This window comes from Carassius carassius, chromosome 29 (assembly GCF_963082965.1).
Source record: "Carassius carassius chromosome 29, fCarCar2.1, whole genome shotgun sequence".
Taxonomy (NCBI): Eukaryota; Metazoa; Chordata; class Actinopteri; order Cypriniformes; family Cyprinidae; genus Carassius; species Carassius carassius.
Window position 1 is genome coordinate 15,681,180 of NC_081783.1, and position 25,489 is coordinate 15,706,668.

The following is a 25,489-nucleotide window of genomic DNA, read 5'->3' on the forward strand; positions in this document are numbered from 1 at the left end:
CTGCTTAGAGGAAAATATATTCATGTACAAAAGTCTAAATTATATGTTAAAAGTCCAATTATCATAGTCAAGTTCTGTGTTAATATAAGACAATGACAAAAGTTAATTAAACCAATACAATATAACTTAAAAACAGAGTTCATGCAAAAAATTACATTTCTGTCATCAGTTATTCACCTGCATGCAATTCCAACTTGTTTTCCCTCTGCATAACATTAAGGCCCATTTTATAGACAAAAAAATCTTCATAAAATATGTTATGTTCAACAAACAGAAGAAAGAAAGTAATGCGAGTTTGGAACAGTATGACGGTGAATAATTTATGACAATGTCATTTTTAGGGTGAACCGCTATCCCTTTAATAAAAATGTAAATCCAGAAGAATCAAGTACACATCAGTGGATCATCACAGTCTGAATTGTGCTCGTTTTACATGTAACCATCACCTGAAAGCATGGCAAGCTGGTGTCACTGTAAAATGACTGAGCAGTTACTGATGCTGATGCTTCCTTGGGTCGCCAATTAACTGAAAAGAAATCAAACACTCATTTTATTCAAAGTGAGTGCAAAAAAATGAAAAACACAGTTAATCAGGGGGCGTAAATGCATGCTGATCTGGCAGCTGGTAGTACCAGGCAACTAGTGTCATCATCTATCTCGTTCTCCTTAAGCATGCCAAGATCCTGTCTAGTGTGCTTTAATATTACAGCACTGAAGCTCTTCTATCCCAGCATCCTCTGCCCTGGCATCAGAGCCCAGAAGAAGCAAAGACGGTCAGCCAAACTCAGACAAACAAAAAGACCTCAGACGCTTGTGAATGCAGACACAGATCAGTCTCATACACAGACGGTGACTACCAGAGATGGGAACAGATAGTCTCAGAGGATGAAATGGGGGGAAAGGGAGGAGGAGAAGGCTTACGTTTTCTTCTCTTTGTCTTTTTTGAGGGCAGAGGAGCCTTGAAGAGACTGTAGGGTTTCAGCAGCCACTTTCCTCCTGTTGAAGGTATTCATTTCCTCTTCTAAATCTCTACGCTTCTCCTCCAGGTTCCTCTTCTCCTCCTGATGTGTACGTTTCAACATCTCAAATCTCTCATGCAGCTGGGAATACAGAACAAGATACTCAGTATTTTATTTAATTTTATTTAGTTTTATTCCAATATTATTGTGACGAGTGGGGCGGGGCCGAGGGATGTGGGAACAGAGCGGGGCCGGTGGAGTGATTGGAGATGAACGACACCTGTTCGACCCACCGGTCTCGAGTCCCACGAAGGAGATGGAAGGATATAAAACAGGAGCGACGACAGTGAAGGACGAGAGAGGACCAGGCCTGGGCTTTATTTTATGTTTTGGTTTTTATTTGTGTGGTTTTATTTTATTTGTTTTGTGTTTATTTTGATTATTAAAGTTTCATTTTGATTGTCCGCCGGTTCCCGCCTCCTTCTTCCTGATGATTATGGAGTTTTGATTATTACAATTATTTAACCGATCAACTCAAGTGCTGAAATATTATTTTTATTATTTTAACATTTTAATTCCATTATTATTTAAACGATCAACACAAGTGCTGAAATACTTGCCACTGTATTTACTTTAATCATAAAGGGTTTATTGTATATTTAAAAAATATTTTTAGCTTATTTAAATAAAAGGTGACATGTTTTTAACCGTTTTGTTTCGATTTTATTATTTACTAAAATGGGATATTTAAATATTATTTTTTTTAATAATAAGTGAGAAGTATTTAATCATTTTAAATTAAATATTTTATTATTCAATAGAAAGTGAATTCATTTCAAGTTATTAAAAACATCTTTAGGCTTTGTTACTGTTAAAGTAAAAAACTTACTATTGAACTATTAATTTTTTTAGTTTAATTAAAAAGTATGTTTTGTATGTAAGTGTTTTTATTTCAAATTTTAATAAATAGTGACAAGTATTTAAATATTTACTTTTAAATAAAATGCACAAGTTTTAAAATATTTTGTCAATCAAAGGGGACAAGAATTACATTTTTTATTTAATGAAAATTGACAGGTATTACTTTTTTATTATTATTTCAACCTAAAGCAATGTTTGCATTAAAGGCAGATATAATGTAGTTTTACATGACCATTTATATAAAAGTAAGGCTAGTACAAATGACATACTGCCTTGAAAATGTATTTCCATTAAAAAATAAATAGTGGTTCTTACCTCTCTCTCCTTCTCTTTTAGTTCAGCTTCTGTCTCCTTCACTTTGTTGACAAACATCTGTCTCATCTGCTCCTCCTTGAGTTGTAACTCACCAATGAATTCTCTCCTCTTGGCCACGTATGTCTCCTGCAGACTGTATGTGAGGACAGATGTTTCTGCTCACTTGATGCCATGACTGTGACGAATTGACTGCCTCTTTTATTACATACTCTTGTTGAGAAGTCATTGCAGTACCTGAAGGGTTCGCTGTCAGGGTCGGTGTCTTTGAAGCCCATCTCCTCCAGTTTGCAGCGGCGGTACAGCTCATAGTGTCTGGCGTGGGTCTGTTCCCTCAGGTCCAACATGTTGACACGAATTAGCATCTCTCTCAGCTTTACAAAGTCACAGTGACTCTCGTTCTCCACTGAGGACAAAGCCCAGAAATCATAACTTCCCTGATAATCTGATGTAGTTCTCATGATGTAATCGAGATACAGTTTTCTGCTTGTTTTGCGTTAATGTTAAACTACAGAATGCACTGTGATTTCTAACCAGACATACTGTGTATGTATAAGAATAGTTGTGTTTGAAAATGTTGTCATCATTTACTCACCCTCATATCATTCAAAACCTGTATACATTTCTATCTTATGCTGAACATAAAATATGTTATTTTAAAGAATGCTGGTAATCAAACAGTTGATGGTCCCAATTGACTTCCATAGAATTTCTTTCCCTACTAAGGAAGTCAATTCTTCAAAGTTATTTCATATTTCTTCTATGTGTACTATTGGCAGCAATACCTACCCTGCACCACCCCCCATGGGTACTGTCTGGCCCGCACCATTTTGTTCCCAATTTGAACCTCTTCACTGCTTCCAATCACAGCAAAAGGGAGATGTGCCTGCAACACAAGTCACTGGCTCAACATTAAAGATGCCAGTGTAAGAGCATATATTGTAGTGTGTGTCTGTTCGGATCAATAGCAAAACATATCTGATTTTAAGACATCTATTTTTACTCAAGCTTCTCTTACATTCATAGAAGAGTTTATTTCAGCCACAGCTTCATCATCTGTTGGGAACTGGTAGATCTGAACACCATTGCTGACCAGTTCGCTCATGATCTTGATCTTAAATTTCTGAAGCTCGCTCTTGGATATAGTGTCTGCCTTCGCTATGATGGGAATAATGTTGACCTGTTTGGGAAGGAAAAATATGGATATTTATAAATCCTACGATGAGGTAGAATATATATAACATACACTTTGTGAACACTGTACCTTGCTGTCCAGCTTCTTCATGGTAACTAAGTCCAGAGATTTCAGCGAGTGACCGGTGGGAGCAATGAAATAGAGGCAGATGTGGATGCGTGAATCGTGATAGTTATAAAGGGAACGTTTAATTTTAAGTTCTTCTTCAAGGAAGTTTTCGAACTGAGCATCAATGTAGTCCACAATGGGTTTATAACTGCAGAGAAACAAGAAGCTTTGGTACTTCATTATCAATGTCAGTGGGTTTCTTATTACCATATATTTAACTTGAGTTTCAAGTATTACCTTTCTTCTTTATTAACCTGGTCGCCAAATCCCACAGTGTCTACAATTGTTAGCTGTAAATCCACATTGCTTTCCTGCAGGGTGTATGTTCTGGGGCGCAAATGCACACCATTCTTGAAGTGACTGGCCTCTTCATTCTCAAACGTTGTGTTAAATAGTGTGTTCATTAATGTAGATTTGCCTATGCCAGTTTCACCTGTAAGAGAGGGCATAGTCTTTTGTATCGATTTGATTATTTACCTACCAGGTCTGCAGAAGCTTAAAAGCACTTTATCCTCACCTACGCAGAGAATGTTGAAGCTGAATCCTTGGCTCACTGATTTGCTGACCAGCTGATCAGGAAGACTGTCAAAACCCACATGACCGCTGAGAGAGAGAGTCCTCATCTCCTCATTCTGAGAAATGACAACAGCCAAAAAATGTTTGACATGACATAGCAGGACTTTTTGAGAGTGTCATTACAAGTGCCTTTGTAAAAATGTTCAATGTACAAAATTATATTAGTTATATTAGTGGATTTAATTTTTTATCAGAAACATTTAGGCCTAAACTTGTTTGCAAAAACACTAATGGTTTTAATGATCAATTAAAAAGTCTATGGGACAGTCACAAGCCTCCCGGTTTTCATCCAAAATATCTTAAATTGTGTTCCGAAGACGAACGAAGCAATGACAAAATTTTCATTTTGGGGTGGAGTATTCGTTTTAAGTTAAAGTGCAGTTAAATTCTGTCTTTTTAAAGTATTATTCATTGTATTATTTAAAAATCAATTAAACAGTAAATATATACACGTATTGAAGTTTGCCTAAGTAAGTTCATTAACAGTACAATTACATTTAATATTAAATCTAATAATATATCATATGTTTTCTATTGTTCAAATTTTTGCATTTGGAATGATATTTTTAGAGATATTGGCAGAAAAATACATTTGTAATTTTATAAGATTTCTATTTGTAAATGGATTATGTTCTTTTGAACTTTCTATTGATCAAAGAATCCTGTAAATATAATGTATCTCAGTTTTCACCAAAATATCACACAGCACAACTATTGTCAACATGGATAGAAATATCAAATCAGCATATTAGAATGATTTCTGAAGAATCATGTGACACTGAAGACTCACTCTTAAAAATAAAGGGGCTTAAAAGGTTCTTCACAGCGATGCCACAGAAGAAACATTTTTGGTTCCACAAAGAACCATTCAGACAAAGGTTCTTTTAAGAACCATCTCCTTCTTACCTTTTTATAATCTAAAAGAAATCTTCTTTTGCCACTTGTTTCAAAAAAAAGGTTCTTCAGATGTTAAAAGTTCTTTATGGAACCATTTAGATAAAAAGGTTCTTCTATGGCATCATGAAGCACCTTTATTTTTAAGAGTGCTTTTTAAAAATGCAGTTTCATTTCCATCACAGAAATGAATTGCATTTTAAAATATATTCAAATGAAAATGTTTGTTTTTAAATTGTAATAATATTTCAAAATATTTCCAGTGCTCCATCACAAATATAAGTCCACCAGTGTGTCGATTAGTTCATGGGAGATACTGATCATCAAAGCGGAAAAGCTGATCCATGTCAGTTTGTAAGTAACTGAGCATATTGGTATGCATGAACCCGGGTTTGAGTCTCGATCACAGAGAAAAGCAGCATGCTGAGGTATTCAGAGCTCCTCACTCTGTACAAACACAAGGAAGTGTTTCACACAGCCTTCATCTGTTCCACTGCCCCAGTATTCTTAACACACACACTGGGGCACAAAGGACTCTTTATGCAGCCTGTGTTTCTCACTAACTGAAGGCTTCCACTGCTTTTGCCCTAGGAAACATCCTTTAAGTCCTGGGTTAACAAATGCAACAAGTTAAAAGGCATTTTAAAAATAATAAATGAACAGTATTAGGATGATAATCTAGCACAAATGTAAAAACGTTACAGACATGGAATGCATGTTGACTGAAGCAGCAACCTGAAGAACCAAAGCTGATCTACTTACAAGAGCTAATCAGCTTGAAATTACTTTGACAGTGGATTTAACCAGAGAAAGACCCCAATGTTAAACTATAAATATAAATTACAAGCATATGCTCACACACACACAAAAAATCCATTGCAATCAACAAATTTACTGTGCATATTAGCACATAAATACAGGCAAATTATGAAATATGCAAAATTCTCTGACCAACTAATCCAGTCTTCATACCTCTCGCTGCACACATTGCAACTTTATCAAGAACATGCATACCATATTTAGAATAATAATATGCAGTAAATATAAAAGGCAAAAAAACTTACAGGATATATGTTTACATCTGTGGCAGCCATGCAGATTAATGCGATAGAAAGCACTGAAAGTATATGCTTTCATTTATTGCGCCGACTTCCGTGCGCTCTCTCTCTCTCTCTCTCTCTCTCTCTCTCTCTCTCTCTCTTTCTCTCTCTCTCTCTCTCTCTCTCTCTCTTTCTAATATGGCCACTTGATGGAAACACCCTCTGTCTGAATTAAAATGCTGTCCGGGTTGCCCACGTACGTTCACTCCTCCTCCTACACTTACAAACACACTTGATTCAGAAAAGACTTCTTTGGGTTGAGTGTCTCTCTAAAGTAGTGTCAAATCAAGAACATCTCAGTGCTGGACAAGATTCTCAGCAGATGTAGTTACCTAAACTACCTGTTCCTTCATTTAAACTAACCAACTGATGAAAATTAATTAATTTAATTTAATATATTATATTATCAATAATCTTATATCTATGACACAGGCACAATTTTATTATTTTAGCTGTTGACCAAAACATAATTTAAGTTACAAATACATAATGAATATGGGCTTAAAGTGTACACTGTAAACTTTAATTTGAGAGTATTCTTATAACAATTGGAAAATAAAAGGTTAAGGAATTACAGCTCTTTACCTCCCCCCTTTTTCAAAGGACCATAAGTAATTGGACAGTTGACTCAAAAGTCATTTCATGAACAGATGCGGGTTATTTCTTCATTATTTCTACATCAATTAAGCAGGTAGAAGATCTGGAGTTGATTTTATGTGTTTTTTTCATTTGGAAGCTGCTGCTGTGATCCCACATAATGGAGTCAAAGGCTCTCCTTGCAGGTGAAAGACAATTGTTAGGCTTCAAAAACAAAACAAATCCATCAGAGAGATAGCAGGAACATTCAGAGCGGTCAAATCAACAGTTGGATTGGAGAGCATAGCAACATAAAAAGGCCTGCATGTCCACAGAGGACAACAGTGGTTGGAGGATCCTATCCATGGTAAAGAAAAACTCTTTCACATTCTCAACCCTTCATTTCACTTGCTGAAGACAAAACTAAACGAAGAAAGACCCACAAACAATCAACAACTGATCAAACCCAGTCTCTGGTGATCGATGTCCATGACTTAAGACAGTAAAAAAAAAAAAGATTGTAATTCCTAGGCGTTTTATGTTATGTTTTTGTTCAACCCCTTGAATTCAAACTTAAAGTATGCACTTCAGTTTCATTTTTATTATATATATTATATATTAATTATATGATATATATTATCGTGTTTGTGTGTGTGTTTAACACAGAGGCTTCGAAATGGTTCAAACAATTCATCATCTTCAGGTTTTGTGTTAGTCTAATGTTCTGTCTACAGTACACAGCCAGAAGTGCTGAGTTCCAAGTATGTCCAGTATGTGTCGCCCTTTCCCCTTGTTATTTATAGGCCTACCCCTTACCTATAATTAGTAACAGAAGACACTTGGGTCATATTAAAAAGTTATGAATTTTAAAGACAAAGATATAGCAGAACCTTCAGATAAAAGATTTAAGAGCTTTTCTAACTACCTTTTTTTCTTCCAAAAATGTTTGCGAATATAAAAAAAGACGTGTTGGTTTCCCTCAAGTTACAGTTTTTCTCAGTTGCTTTGGTACATTTCTCGAAACATCCTTGAGATTTGCAAAACAGTAAGTGCATTTCTCAAAACAACTCGTGCAAATAGCAAAACACCATGGATTTCCTGCAAAAGCCAGTCTCTTGCTCAAAATCCTTAGTTCATCTCTCAAAAATAAATATCTGTGTCAATGAACATGTCAGTGCCATCAGAATGACAAGTCCTTGTGTCATAGTTTAAAGATAAGACAGTCAAATTGCTTAGTCATGTTGTCAATATAACTTATGTATGTTCTGATGTAAACTACTGTATTGAACAGTATGCCATATGCTTATGTATGAAATATATACATTTCAAAAGTACACATTTACTAGTTACTGTATGTGGGATATTGATTGAAAGAGACTGGGTAGAATTCCCAGTTACACTTTTACTAGTGTTCTGACAAAAAAAAAAAAAAGTCCATTGTCAGATTTTGTAACTCTTGTGTTGTCCTCTGTCTATACAGTATATGCTTTCTAACTGAAGATTCATGAGATGAACCTTTGAGCTTTTTCAGAGAAATGGTTTATCATTGGTTTATCATCTACATTCTCTTCATTAGTAAATATTCACTTGCACAATTCACAATGTACAAAAGCAATCGCAACTTGTTCAAAAGAATGAGAAACTGGTTTTATGATGTGTATAAATGACTAGATGATGTGGAGTTTGTACAAGTAGTTTTGAGAATTTCATTTCTGATTTGAGAAATGCACCAAAGGGACTGAGAAAAACTGTAAAAGAGGTTCATCACATGAACTACTGTTCGAAGCCAACTAGTATATTATTTTATGATTTGATTTAAACTTATATATATATATATATATATATTTGTCATTTAATGCAAAGACATTTATTTTGAAGCGTGACATGGGCAGAATATTATAAATAGCACAACAACCAGTTGAAGGGAACTGAATGAATTTCTGTTCATTCATACTGAGGAAACTGTTAGAAATGTAAATGCATAACCCTCTAGTGTGATACACCAAACAATATAGTTAAGAGGACAGGCCACAAAATCGATCCATTGCTTAATACTCTTTATTTCATTTAGGTAATCCACAGAGTACAGTGTAATCTAAACAGTAGGCTACACTGTAAAATAAGAAACATTTTTAAAATATTCATCTTGAAAATCATACACCCATCGTATTCACTGTAAACAAATCATTATACGAATCAGAGCGACTTGTTCATTTGAAGAGCAGACCATTGAGTCAGACTATTGCCGTTTTGTTCCAAGTATACAGATGCCTTGAGCTATATTGATTGATTACATAATATGGGATCAGGAAACAAACAGTATTATGCTAATGTGTTCAACACACAAGGGACTGTTTTCTTGTCCAGGAAAACACTGTATTCCACTTAGCCTATATTATTAAAGTCTACTACCTTATAATGATTACAAATAAGAGATGTGCTGTAAATTCCTGTCTAAAGATCCTCGTGGCTACATTGCTGTTGTGATTCCCCTGAATAAATCAGCAGTTGTTTGAAACATCAGTTATGAATTCAGTTCAATTATATAAGATCCTTTAACTATCACAGATCTCAAATGGAATAGGAATGATCAAAGATCTGAGCACCTAGGGCCTTCATTGAGGGGGACAACAAACATTTGTCGCAGGCCCTGCAAATGTTAGTGATGTAATTGGGACACAATAAACACATTATTATAAACACATAGAATTGTCCTCGACCCATCATCTTTCACAGAGATACATGAAGCATAATACTGAAAACCTTCAGGGAATCTTGAAGAACAAGGACTGTTGTGCTTTTGTCACAATTAAAACAAAAACAAAGAGTGGCTACCAACAGAACCAGCAGTCTATCCACGGAAATATACATATCTCAGTTTGATTTCATTACTGCCAACACTACATTCATGAACTGAACAAATGTGGCACATCAACAACAAAGATCAGAGCGCTCAACACACAGCTGACCGAGAGCTGTTGTGCTCTCTGAGCAGGTTACATATTTAAATACTTCACCACATGGAGACTTAGTCAATTAAACAGAAAATTAACAAAGATGAACATCAATAAATCTAAAAATACATAACATAGCCAAAAAAACATGGGCATTCAAACACATACCCATATGTCGCTTTAAACTAAAAGCATTATTTGATTTGATCCATTTGCTCCAAACTCTTCTAGGACGACCTTGGCTTTTGGAACATGGACACTGTGATGGGAACTGGTTCAAAGTCTATGTTACAGTTCGTCTTGTGAAGCCAAAATCTGTGTGTTTGTAATAGTCTTTATCCATAATTATGCTTACTAAAGTGAAAAAGTCATCCTGAAGCAATGGTTTAGAGTTAAAAACATGCAGCTTTTCACTTCACAAGACATGAATTGATGGACTGGAGTAATTTAGATTACTAAAATAACAATTTCTAGATAGTGTCTTTTTGCAGTTGCATTAATTACTGAAATAGCCAAACCTGTTCATTCAAAGGAACTGTCCATGTACTTTGGCCATGTAGTGTAGATGGCAAACAAGAACAGGATTTACGTAAAAGGCTGTGTAGCACTTAATTAAAGGAAAAAATCAGACTAGATTAAAAAAAAAGTATTGGATTGTGTCTTTTCTTTAAAATATACAGAAAATGACACATTACCTTCCATAAGTCTTTAACCTATATGCTGTTACATGTTATTCCTGTAGGTTTAATGGAGATCGCTGTGCGTTACCTTAAACGTAACACAATATGAAAAAAACTGAAGAAAATGGCATTTTCATAAAATAGAAAACAGATGCAGATTTGATAAGTTCGCATTGAAAAGCAATGTGTTACTTTGAACTGCCAGAGGAGTGGACTTTGGAACAGTCAATGAGAACACGCTGAACTTTAACCTCACTCTATTTTCACTTACAAAACTTTGTTCATGCACTGTCAGCAGGTAGAAAAACTTATACGAACATACAGTCGTGGCCAAAAGTTTTGAGAAATACATAAATATTGGAAATTGGAAAAGTTGCTGCTTAAGTTTTTATAATAGCAATTTGCATATACTCCAGAATGTTATGAAGAGTGATCAGATGAATTGCATAGTCCTTCTTTGCCATGAAAATTAACTTAATCCCAAAAAACTTTTCCACTGCATTTCATTGCTGCCATTAAAGGACCTGCTGAGATCATTTCAGTAATCGTCTTGTTAACTCAGGTGAGAATGTTGACGAGCACAAGGCTGGAGATCATTATGTCTGGCTGATTGGGTTAGAATGGCAGACTTGACATGTTAAAAGGAGGGTGATGCTTGAAATCATTGTTCTTCCATTGTTAACCATGGTGACCTGCAAAGAAACGCGTGCAGCCATCATTGCGTTGCATAAAAATGGCTTCACAGGCAAGGATATTGTACTAAGATTGCACCTAAATCAACAATTTATAGGATCATCAAGAACTTCAAGGAAAGAGGTTCAATTCTTGTAAAGAAGGCTTCAGGGCGTCCAAGAAAGTCCAGCAAGCACCAGGATCGTCTCCTAAAGAGGATTCAGCTGCGGGATCGGAGTGCCACCAGTGCAGAGCTTGCTCAGGAATGGCAGCAGGCAGGTGTGAGCGCATCTGCACGCACAGTGAGGCCAAGACTTTTGGAAGATGGCCTGGTGTCAAGAAGGGCAGCAAAGAAGCCACTTCTCTCCAAAAAAAACATCAGGGACAGATTGATCTTCTACAGAAAGTATAGTGAATGGACTGCTGAGGACTGGGGCAAAGTCATATTCTCAGATGAAGCCCCTTTCCGATTGTTTGGGGCATCTGGAAAAAGGCTTGTCCGGAGAAGAAAAGGTGAGCGCTACCATCAGTCCTGTGTCATGCCAACAGTAAAGCATCCTGACACCATTCATGTGTGGAGTTGCTTCTCATCCAAGGGAGTGGGCTCACTCACAATTCTGCCCAAAAACACAGCCATGAATAAAGAATGGTACCAAAACACCCTCCAACAGCAACTTCTTCCAACAATCCAACAACAGTTTGGTGAAGAACAATGCATTTTCCAGCACGATGGAGCACCGTGCCATAAGGCAAAAGTGATAACTAAGTGGCTCGGGGACCAGAATGTTGAAATTTTGGGTCCATGGCCTGGAAACTCCCCAGATCTTAATCCCATTGAGAACTTGTGATCAATCCTCAAGAGGCGGGTGCACAAACAAAAACCCACTAATTCTGACAAACTTTAAGAAGTGATTATGAAAGAATGGGTTGCCATCAGTCAGGATTTGGCCCAGAAGTTGATTGAGAGCATGCCCAGTCGAATTGCAGAGGTCCTGAAAAAAAGGACCAACACTGCAAATACTGACTCTTTGCATAAATGTCATGTAATTGTCGATAAAAGCCTTTGAAACGTATGAAGTGCTTGTAATTATATTTTAGTACATCACAGAAACAACTGAAACAAAGATCTAAAAGCAGTTTAGCAGCAAACTTTTTGAAAACTAATATTTATGTTATTCTCAAAACTTTTGGCCACGACTGTACACACTATTCTTGTATAACATCCTAGTTAAACTCAAATACTAAGGACAGTAAAATAGATCAAACACTTCTTAAAACCCATGCTGTAGTTAATCGGTTTATCAAACCTGCGTCTAAGGAAATGTGCACCAGAGGTTTGTATTTGGCAATGTTTTCAACGGATTGCACTATTGTCATTAAGAGGTCCCTTGATTTTGCTTGCAACTGAAATTAAATTTGGCAGTAACGCATAAACTGCAACCCTCATGAAGAGATAAAGACAAAATACTGACAATAACAATGCAAAACAGACTCAAGGAAAAGAAAAACAAGGTCAACACCAGCCATCTTTGATCCTTACTGAAAACGACATTGAATGGCACATGGAATAATCTGGCAGCAAACCAAATTATTTCAAATGTTGAAAAAAAACAACAACAATGCTACATGTATGTAGAGTAGTGTGCACCTTCATACACGTCAGAAAAGATTGGCAAAGATCAGCAAAAACAGTCAAAACTGTAAAAACATCTTACAAAATGACAAATGAGTTGGGACGTCCTGGAGAGGAACGGGTGAACTTTGGCAAACAAAGAGATGTTTTAGATGGACGTGAAACCATTACAGTAGAGAGCAGATTCACCGACGTTTGTTTTTACAGTCCTTTGTTGAAGTAGACAGTCTCTACTCCAGGATGACTGGCTCGAATCTTCTCCTGTAGCTCGGCTTCCAAACGGCTCACTGCCATTGAACTGCATGAATGATGCATTTCATTATGAAATGCAACAGAATGATTCATAAAACCAATAGAGTTATTCCGAAAGATTCAAACTGTTTCGAAAATGTTCTCACCTCTTTTGTGGGAATAACGCACAACACAATGGGGTTGCAAACACAAGGCTAAGAAGGAGAAAAAATTTACAAAAGAGTGGGTCACAAATTCTTTAATCCCTTTCAGGAAATAACTGTTTATTAGACCATCAGTCTATCTTTGGCAACTCACCAAAACCCAACCAAGCCAACTTGAATGGGTGCACTCATCCACGGAAACCTCTGAAAAAAATGAAGGGGGAGAAAATCAACCTGCCAACAAAGCCCTTGATTCTATGGGGCCATTTTAAGGGCTAATGCATTCAAGCAGACCGGACACTGTTGTCGGATGTATATGTTCTCTGCTTAAGGCTAAATAGCTTTCATTACGATTTTCAGCCATGCAAACAAAATATGTATAATGTAAGTTTGAAATTACCTTGAGGAAGGCCTTCTTTTCCAAAGAGTACATTAAAAATGGAGGGATTGCTATAGGAAGATATAATTAGAATGATCAATTATTTATTTGTAATTACAGTGTCCTTAACAAATATGCACTTTGATAAATCAACATATTGCATTTGCATAAAACCTACAAGGAGGGACTTAATTCCTAAACATTATTTCTAGGTTTAAAATAGATTCCAGATTTTAAGTGTGGTCTCAGACTTTTGGAGGTCACTGTACATGGATAATTTGAAAAATATAGTTGCGAAGTCCGTTGTACTGTAATAAACGAACCCATTCCCGGAGAGGCCATGAGGATTCTGGAAACCACCACTTGTGTGATGGCCTGTTGAGCTGCCTTTGAAGATTCTCCTAACCGGTTGTCGTTCTCATCTGTTACTGGAATGCCATGTTGGAGTTCCCTGATTGAAACATAACAACATAGCTCACATCAATTCATGTCTGTTATACTGTGCACACAGTATACGCTACTGGTACGCTATTGGTCAAGTATTTGGGGTCAGCAGATTTAAAAAAAAAATTTTTGAATGATTTCTGAAGATTTGAGTAATATTTCACAATGTTTTACTATATTTTTGATCAAATAAATTGGTGAGCATAAGAGTTCTTTCAAAAACATTCAAAAGGTTTGAACTATATATAGAATATTCACATGCACATTTTGTGTAATTCCAGTATTTCATGACTAACGAACAAACCAATTCTGAGCAGCCCTAGTGAAATCAGCTCAAAGCGCTTTATGCATGATTTGTTTTAGATAATTATTTACCGTTGTCTCATGAGTGGAATATTAATACAGTTAGCAGCAGCTACAGCAGCGAAAGGAACAAAGCGTCCTATGAGCGGAGACACATGCTGAAAGACAGTGGGATTAAATAATTTTTAGTTTAAACATAAATATGGATTATTACATGAACACAAAGAGTGAGCACTGAGCAGTAAACACTCTATTTATTACTTTGCAGTTGAAGAGTTACAGTCCATAAACATTAGAAAGCAAGATCATTACCTTTGCTAATGCATTAAGTCCTAATGCAGTAGCCACGGCTCCAGTAGTGGCTGATACATATGCTGTGCCAAGCTGGCTGCAAGAACACAATATATTAGGAATTTAGGGATATTGCAAAACAGTTCAAAGTAGAGCACAAGATAAATGCAAAATATGTTCATATGCATGATCTGAAGTCCTCATACTTTACTGTGATGGGGGCATCTCCGCTCCTGTTGGTGTAGTTGACTATTGCATTAAAAGACTGATTGATCCACTGCCAAAACAGAACTGCTGGAGTCGTTCTAAAAAGCAAGAATTATTTTTATAAATATTCAGCATTACATGTAGGCAAATCAATTACTGTTAAAAAAAAAAAGTCAAAGCCACCAAATTCACCTGTAGAACGTCATCATGCATCCAGTGATGGTCATGTTCATGGGGACCTGAGCAGACATGCGACCAATCAGGAGCATTTTCTCGCCTGTGTCTGGATGGAATGCTGAGTCGAAAACATACTTGGCCCTCCATAGCTCATCTTCTGTGAGACCTGGTGTTACCACCCCTTTTCTTCCACGAGAGGAAAATGGAAGATTACTATTTGTTAGAAAACCATGTAGCATGAAAGCTATCGAAAAGCACATGAATGCAGAGCAGAATCTTACTTGTAATCCAGAATAATCTGACACGCTTTTTCTAATTGTTCATTGGACAGGAGGATGTTTCTCGGGTCTGTGACAGTGAAGAAATGCTTTGCTCGACCCACAAATGTTCCCTGATCCCAGCGTGGCTCTTTAATGTTAATGGAGGTGGAGATGGTACACTCAGCTGCCATGGTACACTGTGAAGATATTACACTGTTAAAAACACTTTTCTTGACCTGAAACACAAAAGGTATTTTTGATGGGAAGTACACTATTGTTCAAAAGTTTGGGCATGGAAAGATCTTTACTTGTTTCAAGATACAATAAAACAGTAATATTGTAAAATATCATACGAATAAATAATATTAAAATAACTGCTTTCTATTTGAATACATTTTAAAATGTAACTTATTCGTGTGATCAAAACTGAATTTTCAATTGTCATTACTCCAGTCCTCAGTGTCACATGATCCTTCAGAAATCATTCTAAAATGAAACATTTCTTGTTATTATTAATGTTGAAAACAGTGGTGCTGCTTAATTTGTTGTCAAGGTTATTTGATGAATAGAAAGTTAAATCATTGATGCATCCTTACTGAATAAAAGTCATTTCTTTAAAATAAAACTTTACCCCAAACATTTGAACGGTTATGTAAACAGAATTTTAATTTCTGGTCAAACATTCAGTTTTACTATATTTCTTATATGGTAAAAACAATATAGCAAAATAAGATCTAGTGAATCAAAAGTCATTTTTAGATTTTTTTCCCCCACAGAAACAACTGAATAATGCTTGCACATGACATTCCTCTACTGATTTAGCCACCACTGAATCAGTGTGTAACTAAAGACACAGCTGACCAGCCAACCAAAGAAAACGACATAAGGTGCTGCTAGTCCCCATATAAAGCAGCGCCTCTGTATACAGTATATGTCCTGTGTTTCTGTACAGAACTGACTAAAATGCCAGAGTGGAAACTGAGTCTCAGGGAAGGGGATTCATAAACCAGATAGTTATCTCAAAATAATGTCATCAGTTACTCATTCTCATTTTTTCTCATCTTCTGTGAAAGACAAAAGATGTTTGACAGAGTGTGTGTGAAGTTCTGACAGTGTTTGTCAACATTCTCGTTCATTGCATTATTTTCCATACAATGAATACCAAGACTACTGAGGCTGAGACTGCAATTTTTGTTTTCCAATGAAGAAAGAAAGTAATATGGTTTTAAATTATATGAAGTTACTATTTTGAACCATGCCTTTCCAATAAAGATTAGAAAACCAACCAGAGGTTGAGTTTAGATAACGGAATTTAACCATTTATTTGCATGTTCATATGCCAATTAAAGGCATTCACATTGACATAATTAAATAAATGAAATCACGCGCTTGCAGCTTGGTGACATTTTATCTTGAAAATGCACCAAAGACGGCTAAAGGGACGAATATAAATCAAGCGTTTCTCTGCTGACAGCTACAAAAATGGGCCCGTGTCTTTTTAAATCAAATCATGTTCATATCACTTGATGCTTTGGCTTTTCGCAGGGTTTCAATGGTGATGGGAAGTCTGACTCAGTTGATTATCAGACGAGTCCGAGTCGATTCTTTTGAGCAGTTCATTTCAAAGAACCGGTTCGAAAAGAATTCAGGAATTCAGCCATACATCCCAGAGTGTGACATTTTAAATGCCTAGAAACGTTTCGATATGTAGCCATGGTTTTATATTACGCTTTAATTAGATTTTGTTGTATTAAATATGGTATTTTTGTAATTTAATTTATATTTACATTAAGTATTAAAATTAATTTAAATATCCATAACAAGCATTTAAGTAAAACCAACGTAAAATGGTAGAAAAAAAATCGATTTACGTTTTATGTAACGTGTTCTTCTATTTGCCAATAAGTTTTTATTTGACAAGAGATAATTCTCGGTTTACTGAGTCAGTTGTTGATTCTGACCCTTTTACTGTCTATGATTCTGACGGATTCAATTCGATCCGTCAACGAATCGTTCAGTCATTTTTGTGAACGATCCTTTAAACTGCTTGCGTGTACAGACAATAGACTGTATGGTACAGACTCGAACCGATCAGCTTAAACAAAGAGCCGACTCAAAGAACAATTGATTCACGATTCGGACATCGCAACAAAGCGACTACATTTTACGTTGTCCTATAATGAAAACAGCAGAACAGCGCGTGCACACTATGGATTGCATTGATAAGACACTGACCGATGCACGAGCCTCTTGATCTGAACTGAACTTTGAACAGAGAAACCGTGTTTATGACACTTTCCCCAAACAGCCAATTCTTGGCCAATACTATGCATTAATGATAATATATAATATTCTGTGTTTTTTCAATAGCATTGTAATAATATGCATGCACACATCTTAATTAATAGGCAATATTTTATGTGTTAAAACGGTGATGCTCTTTAAAGAGCAAACACTGTAGTATAAATGGCATGATTTATATGGTGTCTCGTTTTAAAATCAATTGTAAGAATTTCATCACTATAGCTCAATGGCAAAGAATGGTTCAAAACCAGTCAGTACCGGTTAGGTGGCTTCCACTGGGGTTTTCAATATGTCATAAATCCAAATATGAATTATGTTATGCTTAAATATCATGTTAACAAATATAGCTCCATATGATGAACATCTCAATCAATGTTAGTTTTATCTTTAAAAGCATCTGTACAACTCCAGATGTGCACCTCTTTATCAACCTCTGGATGCCACATCACAAATTCACTTACTGGCAGCTTTTACATACTAATACAGCCAGCAAAAAAGAAGAAAAAACATATCTTGACAATGGCATCCGTGGAGATCTATAACGTTACTTACAGTGCAACAGTGCAAAGCTCGCCGTCAGACCAAATCACAGCACACCGCAGCAGATATCAGTCTCGCGCACTGAGGCTAATTTGGTATTTACGAATGAAGGTGAAGAACGCTGCAGTAAAGGCCACCCTCTTCTCCCAGCCAACCAGAGACGCTGATGATAATTCAAAATAAAAGTTTTCAATAGCTTGGAAAATATTTGTGACATGGTAACAGTCGATTTATATTCTAGAAAACATTATATATATATATATATATATATATATATATAAATCCATTAGTCAGTCAACGAAAGACTTTTGTCATGAAATCAAATGCAAATATTTAGATTTATGAAATGTAATGAGCTTCAAAGATGCCAAATCCATTCTAAGTCTTCAGATTTTATGACATTCATTTTTAACTGTTAATTGTCTACCTGTGTGAATTTTGTGTTCACCAAATAAATAAATGCTCTTACATGTATTGTAGCCTATGTCATACAGAGGGATTCCAATGAACACTTAAAAAAAAAAAAATATTGAATCTCTAAAGAAAGAGATGTTAACTACATAATTACCTCCGAAAACAAAGACCTTTTCGACATTCCAATTATTTTTAGGAGCTAATTAAAACTCTTTTTAATCGAAGCGGGTGATTGATAGATTCATCAATAGGCTAGTAGCTACAATCAAAGTCTCTTTAAGGGTATTCTATAGTCATTTGTACAATTAACTAGAGTTTAAGTGCCCCATTATGCCTTTTCAAATATAACCTTTCATGCAGTGTGTCATGTAGCTGTGTGTGAACATAAACTATATGCAAAGTTGTGAGGGAGACAGTGCATGGTAAATAAAGTATACGATAAATAAAGTAAATGTCTATTAATCGCGGTTTGCGATTGTGAGTCATCAGGAATTCAAATCTTATTCTGTTACGGCTCTACGTCACGAAGTAACACATTTTCATGATTTCTGCCCACTTTCAAAGTCGCCTACTTGCCCACGTACAAACAGAAACACTTCTGTGTGGTTAACATTATGTCAAGAAGATGCTGCTGTATCCTATGCTGTTAGAGTACATTGTTTCAGTATAATCACAACAAACACCTCCCCTGTTTAGCCAGTTCAACTGTTTTATCATCAGACTCTGGCTCGAATTGGAAGAATATAATCCATACCATCTTTTCTATGCATTGATCACAGTCTATGAAAGGCTCCAGAGCTGTCATACCGTCATTGCAATGGCCGTTTAGTTTATGATACGCGCTGTGCACTGTTTTATGCATTATTTTTATCCTGTTGGCTCTGCTGTTGGAGAGTTTGAGTTTGTTCTACTCATTTATAAATATTACCCCAGTAAATATTTCCTTGTAAACAGATTTAACGGTTATATCGATATACTATGTATCCTACATTTTGTGGTCTACCTAAAGAAATGTTTTTTCTTTCTTTATGCAATCAATTTCTGCTCATTTGTTATAGATCATATCACGCCCAGCTTTCAACTTTGTTTTGAAAATGTTTTTTCTTTTCAGTTATTCTGTCATTCCATAAGGAATATTATTTGATTAATTTATTACTTTGTTGGCTAAGTTTAGTATACATAAATGCAAGCACAGCAATTATAAACCATTGTTACTCATTTTTTTTCCAAGTTTATTTACAATTTGAAAAAAAAAAAGGAAAATGTTAAGTGCATTAATGTATGTAAACATTTCAACCTTTTTATGTAAAACAAATTATTTGCTCTCTTTTCATTTGTGTTCCCCCCTGACTACTGTAAAATGTTGAGTTGGAGTGAAAAAAAAGACGCACTGTACGCGGTAGACCAATCCAGAGCCAATCTCTCTGGCTCTGGACCAATCACAAAGGACTGCGCCATCTGACCAATCACAGCAGTGAGGGATTAAAGAGAGACTAATTTGAACTGCTTCGCACGAGTCGCTTACGAATCATTTAGAAATTAGGTAAAGTTAAATCTATTTTTGAGTAAACTAATGTGTTTTTATTTTTTTACCTTTCTTGCATGTAAACCTATTTTAGGAGACTCATAAAACAAAATTAGCAACCTTAAAAATGGCAAAAAAGGGGCACTTTAAAGATAACTGGTTAAGAAAATGGCTCCATCTAGCGAACATTTTAAACACCAACCTGTTATGTCATTCCTGTTATGCATAGCATTTTCATGCCTTCATGTCCTATTCGGTTCCATCCTCTTAATTTTCATTGTTTAAATAGTTGCCTGAACTTGACCAGACCATATTTCTAAAAGTCTGTACTGTACTATACTGTAACCATTAAGAAATACAATAAAGGGATATTTTATTTTTATAGTTACAGTGCTCAGTATATCTTACTGCATAACAGGAATGACCTAATTTGACAATAAAAATCAATCAGCAACACTGCTAACATTTTGCACCACCCTACAGCAGAGGATGAACAGATGGTTACAGCTGCTGTCTAAAAAGAAACAGGCTTCACATAGATAAATAACAAGAGTCTTTATTGCCGTTCAAATCCCTATTTAATTGTGCTCTCATTTACAAATTGGGAAATAATGCAGTGACATACAAAAGCAAAAACAAAACCACTGCTGTGTAAACTAAGAACAATAACAAATACTGCATTGAAAAAAGTGCTTGAAAGACATTGAAAAGGGACTAAAACTAAAGTATCTCATACCCACCTGTAACAAACACTGCAGTAGACAATCATTTAAAACAGCAGTCGGAAATGTGCCTGATGACAGCTCATTGTGTACCCGAGGCCATGCAGCATGAAAATGCAGCTATAATACACAGCACTATTTTAAGTTCATCACAACTTGAACATTATCCACTTGTAAGCATTTAGAGTATCCAAAACACAGCGTTTTAGAAGAATGCACATAAACCCCTTAGTCAGAAGAAACCCTTATATGCTGATCAAAAACACAACAGCTTTTTAGTACATAAGAGAGAAAAGTACATGATGCAGATGAACGAGTACTGTTACATTATTGTGTTTGTTGAGAAGACTGCATCAATCTTATTGCAGTATAGATATGGCACGTTTTGGTCCAAGGAAAGGGGTTTGTGATGGATTGAACTTGAACAGATGAGCATGTCTTCTTTGAATAATCATTGTCCACTGGTCAGATAGTGCTGCAATACTGTAACTTTTAAAAAGCCTTCCAATTTTACAGGAAATAATCTGGAGTGCGACGAGTAACGTGGGGCTCTCCTCTGCGTGGTGCAGGGTCAAACTGTAAACTAAAGGAAATCATTCTTTTAATATTCATATTTATAACAGCAAAATTACTGATATATTACACAGGGAAAGGGGAATTATTAATAAAAACAGATATTGTTATATGTTTTATACGTACAAGGAATATTTAAGAGTGTCATCGAGTTCCATGATGGCAGCCTGGTTACCACATCGGTAGCAATAATTAGGTGCACTGAAGATGGTTACAACATTACGTTCATGACACCAGTTATAACCCTGTAGAAAAGTTTTACAAATATGTTAGCCACTAGCTAATCTACAGTTGGTAAGTGTATTATTATCCAAATTCAAAACAAAAATTACATTGGAACTGCACAAATTTCTACAAATTTGTTTCAAATGTCTATTACACTTTAGTTTCAGATATGCTGCATTTTTTCATGTAACATTTTAATTTACTCATGTAACAAACAAAATTAATCATCTTCAAATATGATATACGGCATATACGAGGCATGTCATAATAGCAACACTATTAATGCAAATATAATGAAATGTACATCTACTTCATGGAAATACTCAATAATAACCCTCTTAATTACAGTAAATATGATCAGTTTATAAATAATATCACTAGTAACCAAATACTCCCTGTGGCCTTCTACTAGGGATGGGACGGTATGAAAATTTAATATCACGATTATAGTGACTAAAATTATCACGATTATCAATATTATCACGGTTTTGTTGAAACGAGATGAAAGTGTTCAAAAATAGTTGATGCTCACACTGAAAACATTTCAGCAAGTTTTATATTTAATAATCAACAAACAACCAATAAAACAAGCAACTCTATGCACTTAATTTAAAGAAAGATTAAATTCTGTGGCATTTCCTTCCTTACAATGAAAAGTGTAGAAGCATAGAAAAGCATAGAAAAGTCACTGACTTTCGCCATTCCTTCTCGAAAAAAAACAAAAAAAACATTGTGCGCTGCGCTTGCGTCAGACTGTTGCTGGCTGGACATGATTTAATAGTGAGTTATTAAAACCGCGATAATCAAACACGGTTTTAATGAGAATTCATTTTTAAACGATATTACTAACCTTCAGCACATTTTATCACGGTTATCAATAAAACCGGTTATCGTCCCATCCCTACCTTCTACTAATAAAACATTCATGTATCCAACATATATTTATATATGGTAATTGGTTCTCTGTTACCTCCATCACTAACTGGTGAGCTCGTGAGACCAGAGTCAAGCAGTTGGCATGGTTAAATGTTTCTGAGATATCCTGGCCAAATGTGTACCCAGCCCCCCTGGGGGAGATCCCCCAGCCTCCGCGGTCATCTGGATCTGACCACAGCAAGTCACACATGGGACCCTGCCAATGAGATTTCAAAAGATCCTGTGACGTATTCACAGCTGGGACTCTTAACGATTTTGAATATAGTAACACAATACGTCTTTCTGATATTCACAGGTGGAATTTATACCTCATGCGGAACTTCTTGGATACGGTCCAATGCGCGGATGTGATCCAGCGTGTCAATGGAAGGTGACAATCCTCCATGGAGACAGAAAATCTGTGGAGACAGCGCAAAGCATAAGCTTTATGTGCACTCAAATTACTATGCAACAGTACAGATACAATGGATGAAACACTGTTAATCACAAGCCGTTTTACCTGTGTGTCTACGAGGGCTGTAAGAGGGAGGTAGTCAAAGAGATCTGTGAAATATTTCCAAACATTTGCATTTCCGTATTTTCTCAGGCACTCGTCATAAAAGCCATAAACTTGTGTGATCTGTCTACTTTCATGATTTCCACGGAGGATGGTGATTCTCTCTCGATAGCGAACCTGGACAATTTTAAATGACAAAACAAGCCTTTAACAATGGAAATGAAATTTTTCTTAAAAAATATATTAATTAATTAAAGCTGTATCCATTCATGTACCTTTAAAGACACCAGCAGTGTGACTGTCTCTACTGAATAGTAACCTCTATCCACATAGTCTCCCATGAATAGGTAATTGGTATCTGGTGATTTACCCCCGATCTTAAACAGTTCCATAAGATCGTGAAATTGGCCATGTACATCTCCACATACTGTGACCGGGCAACGCACCTCCTGAACGTTTGACTCTTTGGATAAAATTTCTTTAGCCTGCAACAGATCAAACAGGCAGGTTAGACTAAAAAAGCAGACAAACGGTGCTCTGAACTATTAACCTTACGTGCATTTAAAATTCCTAACAAACTGCGAGAGGCAATGTTGACACGGATCAGCGATGAATAAATATTGGCATATGCCTAATATGCCTTTGTTCTTGGAAATGGATTGAGGGCCTGAATTTGCTGTATAAATGAGTCTAACTGGCAAAAAAAAAAAAAAAACACAATGAACAACAATATTAATTACAATAATACTACTACTTATAATAGTTATTTTTTATAATTTTACATTTTTTTTTATATATTATAAAAGATGTATATTTCTCCCAATACAAACTCAGGTTTGTGGGTGAGCACATGATGACAGGATTTTCATTTTTAGGTCAACTATTTTCAGGCAACAAGCGTACATTTTCACTTTTTACACTGTGCAGGTAAAGTTACAGGACATTGAAATATTTGGTTTAAAAGAATCAGGTCATACTGATTAATGCAGGTGGACTAATTCTAAATGCGCCACTTGAAATAACCTGTGCATCTTTAACATTGCAGTCACAATTTACATAAAATGACTATTTTTAACAAATTAAAAGAACATAAATTGTGTGTGTGTATATATATATATATATATATATATATATATATATATATATATATATATATATATAAAACCCAAAAATAAGCTGTTTAGGGTTTTTTAAATAAAGCTGGTGGATCTGTACGTTTGCTTAGAAAGCAAAAGGCAAACGCAAAAGTCTGCCTGACAACGAATAACAGTAAAGTGGGCATAACCTGACGAGCTCTGGTTGCTAACTGCGCTACACAGCCAACAACCAATAGTCACATTGATGGCGCACAGACGGCCAATAATAGAATAATTCAGCACCGCCATCTTCGGGTAAGCGGCCAGTGGGAAGGGCACACTGCAACTGTATCTGAGCCGAAAACAAATATAGCCAGTCTGCTGCTGCGCCCACGGACCGCCTGACAAAACACGTGTTTTAACCTACAATGCAACACTGAGACGGGTGAGGATGACCGTCACGCGGAACTCACCTTCTCGCATAAGATTTTCACTTGGTTTTCCGACAGTTGCTTGCACTCGTTCAGCTGCTCGATCCATTGGTCCAGTTCTTTCGTGAAAACCTTCTCGTCCATTCTCGACAATTCCTTAAATCATTCAAGTAATGTTAAAAAATGAAGTAAAATGACTCAAAATGTTTTGTTTGGGTTTGGCGTCATGCGTCAAAGGAATCAATCCCAGTTAAAAAAAAATAAAGCTGTTGAGTCTTTGGTCACTTGAAAAACTTCCAAGGCCTCAAAATGAAGTGAAACGATGTTACTTTTACTCCCTCAAGAATAAATCGATGAATTACTGTTCTCTGTAAACAGTAAGCGATTAAAAGTAAGCCTGAAAGCTCCTTTGATTTCGGTCAGAGTCTGGTTATGATGCACAGCAGCGAAGAAGAATCTGCTCATGTAGGTTGTCGTCACCTAATCCGCATTCAAAATAACGAATCCTACTACAGTGAAGGCGTCCTTCTTAATATTCATGAGCCAGACTCTTTATGACCTATTTAATATGTATAAGCCAAGGCGTTTGCAATAGGCTGGCTGTCAATGACCGTCAGCATGACCTTATTAATATTGACCAGTTAAGTCTTCGCCATAGTAGTCTTTGTCGCAGATATATTGCTTTGTCTCTTGTGCGTTTAGTGCCGCCAACTGATGTACAAGGGGAATGACACAAAGTTTTATTTTGAGAACCGCTACATTGTTAGGTTTAATAAAAAAATAAAGTAGTAATAACAATGATATTATCATCTATTACTTCTACTACTACATTATGTTCTGTTGCTGGAAGGTTAAGGTACTTTTTTCCTATTATTATTATTATTATTATTATGTTCTGTTTCTGGGAGGTGATTCTGTGTATCTTGTAAAGAAGCAGCGTTCATTATGGTCTTTAACATACTTCATTTAAATATCGTTATAAATATACTTAAAATATTGTCTATCCATACATTGTTTTCATGTTCATATTTTTTTTACTTTCTCATATACCATAGTTTATTCTTTACTCTGTGCTTTTCATTTAACTCTCTCTTTGTAAATATGACTTAAATTAAGATAAATAATATTAATTTAAAAATCCCTGTTCTGTATGGACACAGTGCCATGTAGACATTTTCAAATGTCCTCAACGAATATATATAAATGAATAA

General features: G+C 35.8%; 3 protein-coding genes across 5 annotated transcripts; all 3 read right to left on the minus strand.

Annotated features, from left to right (window-relative positions):
- Window positions 1-128: 128 nt before the first annotated feature.
- Window positions 129-6,160, minus strand: septin8b (septin 8b). 2 transcript variants are annotated; one of them, XM_059516031.1, is made up of 10 exons: window positions 6,030-6,160; window positions 4,013-4,127; window positions 3,733-3,928; window positions 3,457-3,643; window positions 3,211-3,372; window positions 2,982-3,078; window positions 2,430-2,598; window positions 2,196-2,328; window positions 922-1,100; window positions 129-526 (listed from the first exon to the last, which is right to left on the minus strand). In XM_059516031.1, exons 1-10 carry the CDS (start codon window positions 6,057-6,059, stop codon window positions 523-525), a joined length of 1,272 nt encoding a protein of 423 aa, XP_059372014.1. In that variant the 5' UTR covers window positions 6,060-6,160; the 3' UTR covers window positions 129-522. The 2 variants fall into 2 exon arrangements, with proteins under 2 accessions (XP_059372014.1, XP_059372015.1); XM_059516032.1 differs by lacking the exon at window positions 6,030-6,160 and having other exon boundaries at window positions 4,017-4,127.
- Window positions 6,161-12,231: 6,071 nt separating this feature from the next.
- On the minus strand, window positions 12,232-18,049 carry LOC132110149 (sideroflexin-1-like). The gene is made up of 11 exons (XM_059516745.1): window positions 17,893-18,049; window positions 15,058-15,233; window positions 14,792-14,962; window positions 14,599-14,697; window positions 14,414-14,489; window positions 14,174-14,259; window positions 13,678-13,805; window positions 13,376-13,425; window positions 13,130-13,179; window positions 12,979-13,026; window positions 12,232-12,878 (listed from the first exon to the last, which is right to left on the minus strand). Exons 2-11 carry the CDS (start codon window positions 15,225-15,227, stop codon window positions 12,782-12,784), a joined length of 975 nt encoding a protein of 324 aa, XP_059372728.1. The 5' UTR covers window positions 15,228-15,233; window positions 17,893-18,049; the 3' UTR covers window positions 12,232-12,781.
- Window positions 18,050-20,359: 2,310 nt separating this feature from the next.
- LOC132109726 (serine/threonine-protein phosphatase 2A catalytic subunit alpha isoform-like) lies at window positions 20,360-24,757 on the minus strand. 2 transcript variants are annotated; one of them, XM_059516033.1, is made up of 7 exons: window positions 24,321-24,753; window positions 23,047-23,256; window positions 22,775-22,948; window positions 22,584-22,673; window positions 22,310-22,471; window positions 21,241-21,359; window positions 20,360-21,124 (listed from the first exon to the last, which is right to left on the minus strand). In XM_059516033.1, the coding sequence occupies exons 1-7, from the start codon at window positions 24,420-24,422 to the stop codon at window positions 21,052-21,054; spliced, it is 930 nt and encodes a 309-aa protein (XP_059372016.1). In that variant the 5' UTR covers window positions 24,423-24,753; the 3' UTR covers window positions 20,360-21,051. The 2 variants fall into 2 exon arrangements, with proteins under 2 accessions (XP_059372016.1, XP_059372017.1); XM_059516034.1 differs by lacking the exons at window positions 20,360-21,124; window positions 21,241-21,359 and adding an exon at window positions 21,438-21,741 and having other exon boundaries at window positions 22,245-22,471; window positions 24,321-24,757.
- Window positions 24,758-25,489: the final 732 nt, after the last annotated feature.